This window comes from Cynoglossus semilaevis, chromosome 14 (assembly GCF_000523025.1).
Source record: "Cynoglossus semilaevis isolate Cse_v1.0 chromosome 14, Cse_v1.0, whole genome shotgun sequence".
NCBI classification, from domain to species: Eukaryota; Metazoa; Chordata; class Actinopteri; order Pleuronectiformes; family Cynoglossidae; genus Cynoglossus; species Cynoglossus semilaevis.
Window position 1 is genome coordinate 25,729,604 of NC_024320.1, and position 11,989 is coordinate 25,741,592.

The 11,989-nt window shown below is 39.3% G+C and overlaps 1 protein-coding gene across 1 annotated transcript; it reads right to left on the reverse strand.

The window, feature by feature from the left end:
• Positions 1 to 1,298: 1,298 nt before the first annotated feature.
• On the reverse strand, positions 1,299 to 10,632 carry dusp4 (dual specificity phosphatase 4). The gene is made up of 4 exons (XM_008326140.3): positions 9,920 to 10,632; positions 8,266 to 8,393; positions 6,028 to 6,247; positions 1,299 to 4,525 (listed from the first exon to the last, which is right to left on the reverse strand). Exons 1-4 carry the CDS (start codon positions 10,290 to 10,292, stop codon positions 4,131 to 4,133), a joined length of 1,116 nt encoding a protein of 371 aa, XP_008324362.1. The 5' UTR covers positions 10,293 to 10,632; the 3' UTR covers positions 1,299 to 4,130.
• Between the last annotated feature and the right edge of the window lie 1,357 nt (positions 10,633 to 11,989).

Here is an 11,989-nt window from a genome sequence, read left to right on the forward strand (position 1 = left end):
GAAGCATTTGACCAAAACCTAAGAAGAAAAAAAACTACAGGGTCCACTTCAATGACCCAACTAAAACCAAACAGTTGTTGTGACAGGAAGTAAAAATGTTTCACATGAAGAAGAAAATGTACTTGTCCGTTTGAAGATGACGTATTGAATATATGTTTATTACTTGGCAGCATTTAAAACACTGACAATATGAATGTGATTGACAACAGACCACCCCACCGCCACCCCTCCCACTACCTCCCATACACCAATCACACCATGTACCTTGGTGTCAGTCTGCCAATGAGCACAGACCCCAACCCAAGGTGGTCAATCAGGGCTCTCCAGGTCCCACTCCTCACTCCTGCTACTTCAGGAGCGTTGGAAAATATGCCATCAAACTCTACTTCAGCAGGTTTTACAATTATTTTAATGCCTTTTCTTCTTCTTAAATTCCCTATTAAATTTAACCTTTCCAGTGGCTTGGGACAAATGATGTGGGCAACATGAAATAGTGAGCATATGGTACTCCATTCCTGCATACTGTTATCACATTTTTACAGCTGGTCATTCATTAAACTGAGTTGCTCTTCTCTTACAATGTACTGATATATTAACTGATGTACTAACATAGAGGATATGATCTTAGCATAACTTTCTCCTGGCAGAGGCTGAAAATGTGCAGGCTCGTTCTCAAATTAAAACGGGACTCTAAAAAGAAGGTAAATACAAACAACACACATCATGTGTCATGAAAAGCTGTAGCACATGATGTGGGGAAAACATGTCAATGAATCAATGAGTACATGCCCCAAATTCAAATTCCCTACAGAGCGCCCTCTGGCACCAGATCTGCTGTGCAGGATGTGACCAAGGTCAGCAGTGTGAGAACTGCCCCTCCCTCACCTTATAGAGAAAGCAAATCGATTGTAATGACAAAATCCTGTAAGCCACGTCATGGTTAGGGTTAGGTGTTAAGAACTGGCCCTTCAGTTTGTCCACAGCTGTTTTTAGTCTATGGAAATCTATTCCGACCTCAGGCGCTGGTGTGATCTGGGTGAAATGTAGTATTACTTGACTGAAAAAACAAAGAATATTTCATTTCTACAGAGCTGTGTTATATATATATATATATTTTATATATATATATATATATATATGTATGTGTGTATGTATAAGTATCTTTTATATACATAATTTTTTTTTTTTTTCATTTGCTGAGTTTTTGGGGAATTGTTTTTTAGAAAATATCATGAGAGTCTTTTACGAGTGCTGCTTATGATCTAGTGAGTAACAAGAAGACAGAAAATGGTCCAATCACATGTGGAACATTATTTATTCAACAGCAGATCTCCAGTAATAAATAAAAACACAGATTGTTTAATTCACAATAAATTCAGAGAAAACACTTTTTTAGGGTTTTTTTAAATATAGAAATGTCTAAGTGTGGGGATTGATATTGCCATGGTGTGAAAACACACTGTGAGCAGAGGGGCACACACACACACACACACACACACACACACACACACAGACACACACACAGACACACACACAGAAACACATACGTGTGGACAAAAGTATTGCGTTTTCCATCTTGTCTTCACTGACGTCCGTTCCGTCCTCCGTCACCTACAGTTCAACTACAGTATTGCATCACTTCAAAGTGCTACAGAGATTGGTGCCAAAAATCATCATAAAACAGGAATAAGTAGAGTGTGTGTTTTTTCCTAATAATAAATACCCTTGTGTGTGTGTTTGTGTTTGTGTGTGTGCATGTGCGTGTGTACAATGTGTGTGTCAGGACTCTATACTATGACCACTGCTGCTGCTAAAGAGGCATCTTTATAAACAGAGCAAAGAGTTAAATTCAATTAAAAACAATAGATCAATTATAGAATAGATAAATGATTGTTTTGTATGTTAGAATGTGAAAATGCAATTGCACTAGAATAAAAAATAGGAAAATAACAAAGACAAACTTGTATTAAAATTCTGGCATTAATATGATTAAAAGATGTTTTGACGTTTGCATCACAAATCAAGCTTAAAATGAGAGAATTAGTTCAGAATTCACACTTTAAATCAGTCATTTATATTGTTTTTTTTATTTTGTTTGACAAACCTAATATGGAACCCAACCTTTAGATTTTCAACCCCAGTACCAAATCATATGTTTAAAACTCCAACTTTTACATTTTAACTCTTATCTTCCATTTTAACCTTAAGTTCTCAGAGTGTTAAAACATTTTTTAAATATATTTCCACTCAGGGTCATCTCAGTATTAAATTGCTGTTTTATTTTTTTCTCAAAATTTTGTTATTGCATTTAAAAACTTTAAATACAATGTTTTCTTTACAAGATTGAAGGAAACATTTGTCTGATTTTTGAAAACATTTGAGTCTGAAAGATAAAAATATTATTAATAATTCTAAAAAAAAGTCTGAATGTTTGACTCTCAGCTCCTAGTTTAACTGATTTAATTTTATTGAACATATTCCGCTCCTGTCTTTCATCTCATTTATTGAAAGCAGATTCTGTGGAGTTATGTATTATTTTGTTCTTAAAATCTGAATAGACAATTAAAAAAAAAAATTGAATCATTTCTGTTATACCTTATACCAGGAGGTGACAAGGACTGACTGGACTATTGTAAACACAGGGGTTTCCTGCTCCATTTTTAGGGCCATCGTGTCTTTATTTGGCGTCTAGATTGAATGATCTCCTCTCGATTAAAGAGACGAGGAGGATAAAGGGATGAAAGAAAGATGAAGGAGGTAGGAAGGACAGGAAGCTCCAGACAGATTTGTCGTCACAGGAGCACCTGCCAATGTCGGAGCTCTCCTGTTTTCTATCCACACACCCCACCCCCACCCCTCAGACCCCCCACTTTTTTCCCAGTCTGGCTGCAGCAGGGACTGAATCTCAGAGAGGAGATGGAGAAGGTGCTTAAAATTCCTCCTTCCTTCCTCCCTTCCTGTGTCCATCTCCTCTGCTAAAGGACCTGTTGTCTCCATAGCAACACACCCAGCCTTCATACTGAGCTCATTCACATAGTCATGAATGTGTGAGTAAATCTGTATGTGTGTGTATTTGTGCCTCTTCGTGTCTCACTGTTTATATGCAAGAGAACTCGTCTCCAGTCAAAGTTCAAAATGTCCAAAGCTTTTTTTCACGGGAACTTTCATTAAAACCAGTTCATTTTTGGTCAGTGTAGAGAAAAATCAGAAAAATGGAAGGATTGCTGGCTGGTTTCTCCACATTTGTTTAAAAGTTATGTTTGTTTGTTTCAGTTTGTTTGTTTCTTTGTTTTGAGAATTGATCACTGATAAGAAATGAACGTAGTGGTGTGATTGTAAAAGTCAACTCCAAGACCAGCAGTTTGGAGTCTAAAGTTTGTAGACAAGGTGGCGCTGTGTTCAGAATTTTTTAAGATGGTATTTAGCTTAAGTAGCAAATAAACAGCAGATGAAGCTCAAAATCTGAGTTCTGAAAAACATTCACAGAAACAACAGTAGAGTGATAAAATCTTGAATAAAAAAAGAGAAAAAGAAACTGAGCCAAAGAGAAAATAAACAAAGATGAACTTAGACAATTTGGTTAATAAAAAAATGGGCCAAAAACTCAGGATAAAGCTAAGAAAAAAAAGAAAAGAAAGTATTGTCAGGTTGAAAGCTAATGTGATGCTACAAAGTAGTAGCTGCTGTATGCACATCTGTCTCTTTTCTTGGTGAAAAAAATGTCAGCCTGTAAAACTGCGGCAGCTGCATCATATAGAAGACTTAGAAGTGACGTCTATAAAACAACGCAAAGACTGACTTTTCCTGAGGAGTCTGTGGTCTCCAACGCCACTCATTATGTCTTTTTATGAAGATGAAGAAAGATGGACAATTGTGTGAATTACCGTTGAATAATCCAAGCCTAGCTTCAGGTTTATCTACGTATGGGCTTTGAAGCTGGGCTGACTTCAGGAAGTAAACAGCTGCATCCATTTCTTATCTATGGTCTATAGTTTAGAATCAGGCACCAAGTCATTTCTCACCACCTGTTCTGGAAGCACATAGAAACCGCCAGGGTCAGTAAAGACTCTGAGCTTGTTTGACGCTCAGTCTGTGCTCAGATTTTGTTTGGGGTAATCGTCAACTGTCCATCAGCAGCCTGGAGAGGTCGTGAGTGGGCTGTGGTGCAGGTACACCGGGTTGACCACAGACACAGGGAAGTTAAAAATGAATGGAGAGGTGGGCGTGGTTGTCACCGAGGCAGCGGCAACAGTCGTTGACGACTTGGGTCCGAGCAGCGGGCTAGCAGTGGCCGCGGCCTCAGCAGCACAAGATGTTGCGAGAAGCTGGGACTCAAACTGCAACAACTGCCCCATAAAGCTGAAATTGGGGGATATAATGCTGCGGCGCCGGCGAACAAATTCAAAGGCTTCATCAAGGCGCACGCGTTTTCTCTTCATGAGGTAGGCCAGGCAGATGGTAGCAGAGCGGGAAATACCGGCCTGACAGTGGACCAACACTCGTCCACTGGAGTCTCGTACCGAGTCTGAGGAGAGAAGGCCAGAAGGTCAGAAGGTCAGAAGGTCAGGTGGAACTTTTAAAAAGTATAACCCAATCTTAAAAAACAAATATAAAATTCAAAATGTGACCAACAACAGTTGTTTGCTAGCAAATACATAATAAAACAGACTAACACAACAAATTAGCTTGTTAGCCTCCATCACACTCTTACACAGCAACAAAGTGGTAATGAATACAACTGACCAGATATCCCAAAGGAAACACATGGTGAGGTGACAAAGATAAACTGAAGTTCTAACTATACTGTATGTTTTTTCAGCTCATTCATTTCCTTCAATAATTAATGTCCATCTGTCAGGTCTGAACTAAACCACCTTCTTCTTCATCCTCCTCTTCTCGTTCACCCATGACTCATTTCACTGAACTGTGATGACAACGAAGACTTTATCACCACAGATGAACGCTGACGCTAGGCCTCAAACTGTTTCATACTTCCTGTCTGTGTGAAGTCACATGACCAACATCAAAGTGAGAACACCACCTTCAACTCAACAAGTCGCTCTTTGATATCTTTGTCAACAGGGGGCGTACTGTACTGTACTGTGTGAGTCCCTCACTCTGTCTCTCTTGATCTAACTCAGTGTCTCTGATTGTGTCCTTCTCTCTGAGCTTGTCTTCGTCTTCTCTGCTCCTCTCTCTTCTTCATCAGTTTCAACTTTGACCTTTTTTTTAGTTTTGTTATTCTCTTTTTGTCTCTTTATTTGTTCCCTCATCTCTCTCCAAACACACACACACACACACACACACACAGATTTCAAGTAACACCAGCACAGCATCTGTTCACCTGGTAACAGTGGGTGAGTCAGACTGTGGTCCCACACCAGCAGCTAACTATGACGCATAGCAGTACACACATACACACACACACACACACTCCCCCCTACTACATACATACAAAGATATGAAAATGTGCAGCAGTAATTGTTTGGAATATTTTATTGTTTCAAACATCGTTTCTCTGTCTCTGTTTCTCTCTCTTTCTCTATCTCTCTCTCTGTCTCTCTCTCTCGCTCTCTCTCTCTCTCTCTCTCTCTCTCTACATTCACTAACCAAGAATCAATCACACCAACAGTAAGGAGACACAGGAAATGAGCAACCAAAGACAGATATGTGAACTGAACTGAACTGATAAAAATGCTAATGTATGTGTTTTATATATATTTATAATATTTGTTTTCTTTTTTCTTTTTACAATAGCAACACATATGAGTAGGAGACATGGAAACATAAAAGTAAGACTGGGTTGAGAAGCCCAGAGTAAATACTATATATATATAAATATATATATTTACACACAACACATGTATATATTTAAATGTCTATATATACATATATATGCACATATATAATAACCCTTAATTAAATAACATATATATATATATAAACATAAGTGTTGTGTGAATTTTTTTTTTTTTTTTAAACATGACCTAAATTACTGCTGATCCAGCGACACATGGACCCACTGACCTATGAACTCTATGGCCTCCAGGAACCAGCAGCTGATGTCCTCTTTATGGTTGTCCTCCACGGGGATGCATTTGTACTGGTATGTTCCCTCAAAGTGATTGGGACAGTCAGACGACACATTCAGCAACGCTGAGATCCCCATGTCGTCCAGGACCTCCTTCTTGGAGGCGTGGAGAGCGCTGCCCAGATACAGGAAGGGGAGAATCTCCACGGGGCCGCCCTGGAGGAAGCACAGATGGAAGAATCATTTGTCATTACTTCTTTATTACAGACAGTAATAAACCATTTATGTCCTAGAGAGGGTGATGTCAAGGGGAGACAAGGGAGACAAGTGAGGGGCTGACGACCGTACATCCAAGAGCATCAGACGCTGTCTTTAGAGCAGTGGTCCGCTCTGTGGGTCAGTTGGTTTCCGGGCCGCACAGAAAGAAAACTGCTCCACCACTTGGAGAACAAGCATTCTGCATTAAAAGACGTGAAGTGAAGTGTGATGTTACGATGACGCTGCTAATAAAGTTGACCAGAGGGTGGATTGAAGTTTGTTATTATATGTAGAAAATAATGTCGGTCATCTCGATGTATTTATATGCCACACCTTAACGGCCGGTCCGTAAAAAAGAATTCAGACATTTAACCAGTCCGTGTCGCAAAAAAGGTTGGAGACTGCTGAGTTAGAGGACAAAGAAAGGCTGGACTGAACAAAAGTACAGTGGAACCTTCTGGTTGTCCAAAGCCTCCCTTTTCAAACAATTCAGTTCACCAACACAATTTTTAACCAGAAATTGCCCTGGTTGTTGTACCATAACTCGGTTGCCGAACCAGAGACACCAAGTAAACAGCAAGTGATCAATGAGTGACTGTGGCCTCAGTCCACCTCAGGATATACACACTAAGAACTGTTGACTCTGGTTTTGACATTATTTCTTGCATTGTTCTATTTCTTCTATTTCTTTATTCCATAAATCCCCATGAGAAAGAAGTGAGAAGAACAGTAGAAGTAAAGAAAGATGGAATTTCAGATGAGTCTTTACAGTTTGGCTGAGCAAAGAAGAAGAAAAATCAATAAAAGATGCTGAGGTTCAGAGGAGTGACTGGGATCACCAAGAAAAGATCAGAGACAGTAGAAGAAGTGGAAAAGTTGACACTGATCTGGATCAACCACTAACAGTCGGCCAGTATTTCAGAGACAATCATTAGTGAGAAAGTGAAGTGAACATTGTCAAATAAGGACTCTTTAGCAGCCCTAAGGACCAATGAAATGATCGCTCCCATTTATAGCTTCATTCTTTATTCACGTGTTGATCTTTTTGTTAGATCTTATTATTTTCATTTGTTTGAACCTGTTCACAAAAAGTTTGAACCAGCAATCATCCAGGAACCAGGAACCGATTCATCCATTTGACATTGATAAACTATGGTGAAGAAAACGGTTCCAGTTTTTGGACTTTTCCGCTCATGAACGAATGAGGTTCTAAATCTGAGGTTCCACTGTGTTTGTAAAAATGTTCACTATTCACACATACGGCTGTAGTTCAATTGTAGCATTAGACGACATCTCAGCTGCTCAGAGCGGGTGAAAGTTGTTGTGTTTGAGCCAAAGAACTAATTCAAACTGTCAAAAATCTCAGTAAAATGGTTTTACAAATGTGAACATAAAAGTCAGCTGCATCTAAAAGATAAGGTATAAGCTAAAATAATTATAAAGAAAAGCTGAAAAAGCTAAAAATATGAAAAAATATGTCAAAGATAAATAATAATTAAAAAAATAATGGTATGTTGTCATCAGTAGACAGCCATTAACCCTAACCCTAATGAATAACTAAATGCTAGCAAAAAACTGCTAAAAGATAACCATGAACTAAAAAATTAATGACAAGTTTGTCCAATAGAAAAAGAAGTAAATCTAAAAAAAAAAATAGCTAAACATAAACCTGTGAATAGCTAAACAAAACGTAAAATAAGTTAAGAGGGCAACTCAAGTCATGTTAAAGACAAACTGTCCTGTAAATGATCCAGTCTTTTAGTCATTTCTCCAGTAAGGTTTTTCAAATTTGGCCTCCCAGCCTGAGATTCCAGTGTTCTACGGTGAACAGTTGACTGTGGTTGTGTAAAGCTCACAGTCTGCAGTGTTTGCTCTCAGGTCGTGGATGACGTCACCAGGTTTGACATCCTTTTAGCTAAAGGCTATTAGCATATGTCCAAAAGCAGCAGTGCAGTGTTATTCATAAAAACACTCACTTGGTCACGGTGTGGCGTCCCACAGGACGAACAAGTTGAGTCGATGCTGGACTGACTGGTGAAGGACGGTAACGATTTGGTCCTTAAACAGAACTCAGGGTATTCTGTGAAGAATCTGTCGTAACCCCCTGCAAAAAAAACGATGAAGAGGAATTATTACTGAAGTCAAAGCTGAAATACTTTCTGACGTCTAAATATCATTTACTTTTCTTCTTAACCGCGTCCTGTTTTCTTTCTTTTTTATTTGCTCTTTTCTTCTTACATTATTTACCCCCGGGGGTAAGTTCCAGCTCTGTCTAAATACAACAGTGTGTGTCAACCTCCATTCATCAGCATTACCTCATTCACTCACTGGTGTGTGTGGGAGGGTGTGTGTGTGTGTGTGTGTGTGTGTGTGTGTGTGTATGTGGCATACTATAGAAGAATTAAAGACTGGATTAAAGACTAACAGATTAACAGTGTGTGATGTTTATATTTCAAAGAGATTTTAAATAAAATCGGAGGCGAATAAAATGCAAGACCTAAACACAGGATTATGATCCAAAAAGAAGACAACAGGTAAAGGTTAAAAATATATATACATATATTTACATGACTGGATGATGTTATGAAGACCACGCAGCTGCAGGTTAATTATTTACACTGAATAATTAATGAAGCCAAGGCCCAGTTCTATAAAAGTAGATAAATATAAATCACATCATCAAATCATGAATTAACTTGAAATATCAGAATTATATCCTTAAAGGCTGCAACTGATGACTGAAAGTCATCTTTAATAATTGGAGTAAATGGTAGTGTTAATGGTAGTGTTGATGGTAGTGTTAATGGTAGTGTTAATGGTAGTGTTAATGGTAGTGTTAATGGTAGTGTTAATGGTAGTGTTAATGTCTTTGATGAATATGTTTTGATTCATTACAATGTAAATTTTTTTAAATAAAAACAAATGAAGTTTTGGTATTTGAAAAAAATACTTTATATTTAAAGAAAACTTTAAATAATTTTCTTTTATTACTATCAATCAAATATTGAATTATTATCATCTTATTGTGAATGTACGTAATAATTCAGTATAGGCTGCAGTAAACAACAAACTCTCTTTGCAATAACATTGTCTAAGAAGGTTGCAGGTTCGAATCCACCAGCTGCAAAGTTACCACTGAGGTGCTCTGAGCAAGGCACCGTCCCCACACACTGCTGCCCACTGGTCACATTTGGTTGTGTGCAGTGATGTGTGTCACAACGTCACAATGACAAGGAGTTCACTTTCCTTCCTTTCCTTTCCTTCCTTTCCTTTCTTAATAACTAAAGATTTCAACTTCATTTTTCTAATGTTCGATTATTTACTTCAACATTAAATTCGAATTTTTAAAATGCAATACTGACAACAGGATGAAGTAAATAAAAAGTCTCTGTCCAGTAATGACATACTTTATTTGATTTAACCTAAATGAGAGAGACTGGTTAATTGGTCGTCTAGTTGTTGATTAATTGTCAACCCTAACCCTATTTCTTTGTTTTTATTGGCTTCAAAAATAAACAAATACTCGATAAACATTTATTTTTAAAAGCCACTTAATGTTTATGTTCTACTTCACTGCAGCACGAAACAAAGAAACGTGTAAAATAAAATAAAAAACACGTTTGTTTTCACCTTTCAGCAGGTAAACATGACTTCCGGTGGAGTCTCTGCACAGCGCGCTCAGCACCAGCCGGACGGTACTGTCCTCTCTCACGGCTTCAGGGTCCGGTGTCCTCTCGTCGTACAGCACCACGGCGGAGTACATCCCGGAGCGGAGGCGGCCCCGGACCTCCTCCTCGTCCCCGGCCAGGATCTGGTCCAGGCTCAGCACGGAGCCCTTGGCTCTACGGCGGACGATTGTGTTACAGCGGGCGTTGACGGCGCCGCGGATATGGCCGGCGCTGAATGCGAGGAAGGAGCGGCAGTCGAGCAGCAGACACTTGGCGCCGTCGTCCTTCAGGAGCCGCTTGAGCACGGTGCACTCCATCTGACACAGCTCCTCCATGGCTCACCGTGTGGGGGCTTGGAAGTAACGCTAGGGCGGCTCCAAAATCAGCGCTAACAGCGCAGCATTCTTACAGACGTTATTAGAACAGTTTCTCCCTCCTCTGTCTTCTCTCTCTGAGAATTTCTTCTTACGATTGTTTTTCACTCTCTCTTTTTTTACTCCCCCCGTTTTATGAATGGGTGCATGGCGTAACGGCGGAGGTGACGTCAACCAATGACAGCCAATCGCAGAGCGTCCACTTCGCCGTCCCATTTCCAGCTCCGTGGTTCATTCATAAAAAAAAAGATATCAATGAAAAGGAGTGTGTAGTGGAAGTCGACACATTAATGTTATTATTATTGTTATTATTGTTGTTGTTGTTGTTATTATTATTATTATTATTTCACTATAATAAAACTCTAATCATTACTTCTTTAACATATGATTGTTTAACGTTTTTGACGTTTTAGTTTTTGTCGTGTCTGAACTGAAAACAAAGACCACGGTGAATATTATCTCCATTAAGATAATATTCAGTCTATGTGTGTGTGTGTGTGTTTCTGGTAAAGGTATACTTGTGGGGACAGTTTTTAGATATTAGGATTTGAATTAGGGTCAGGACTTTTACAGTGATAGTTTAGGGTTACGGTAATGGGCTGGGATATGTGTGTATGGTAAGAAAACCCGTGTGTATGTGCGTGTATCTACATCTACAGACAGACGTGTTATTTGCATCTTTCTGGCACAGCCTCAGGGAGTACGCTCAGGTATTTGCATGTTCAACTTATTTCCATGGTGACGAGGAAAAAGGAGAAGAAGAATAAAGAGAGCGGAGCGATAGCAGCTGAATGTGGCAGACAAACAGACCATAATCACACTTCTATTAAATATTGTCTCCGTCCAAGGTGCATTTATCAGAAGTAAGTCCAGTTGGAAAAAAAAGGTTTATTGTGTAGAAATAAAAACGTTTTTTCCACATGAACCTTGATCTTCCATGTTCTGCTGTGACGTTCTGTTGGAGACGAACTGTAAAATCTGACACTGTTGAATGTTGAACAGAAACTGGGATGAGAACATGTGTTGTGTTTATGTCCCTCTATTACAATACAACGTTTCTTCTTCAATACAAACTAAAGCATTTTATAAATAAAGTACTTTGATAAAAACATGACAGATCGAGATGACTACAAATCCATTAATTAATCAGAATATTTTAACAGCTCATCTGATCTGGTTACAAACAGTTGGAACATTTGTCTCATGACTATTGGCTGACATTGTCACCTGAGCCATATTAATGTACCGTACTGTAAGAAGACAGAGACAGTGTCAGAAGAAATCAAAGGTGAAGATGGAGAAGATGTGGGTGGAGTTGGATGAGATCAGAGAAGAGAAGCTCCATCAGTGCAGACCTCTGATCATGATGCTGCTGCTGCTGGCGTAGCAACAAGGGAGAGGTGTGAAGAGGCGAAGACAGCAGCAAGGGTGGCTGAGAGGAGATTGGTCCAGTAGAGACTCAGTGCTGATGTCATCACTACCCCCCCCCCTCCTCCCTCCCCCTTCTGCTGCTCTGCCATTTCCATTCATTCATCCACTCACATCACTTTTCTCTGAATGCCGTCGTCCGTCAAAACAGTAGTGGAGAGAGTGTGTGTGTGTGTGGGGGTGGGGGTGGGGTAGACGGGCGCTGCTGTGATGCTGCTGGGAATTTTGGA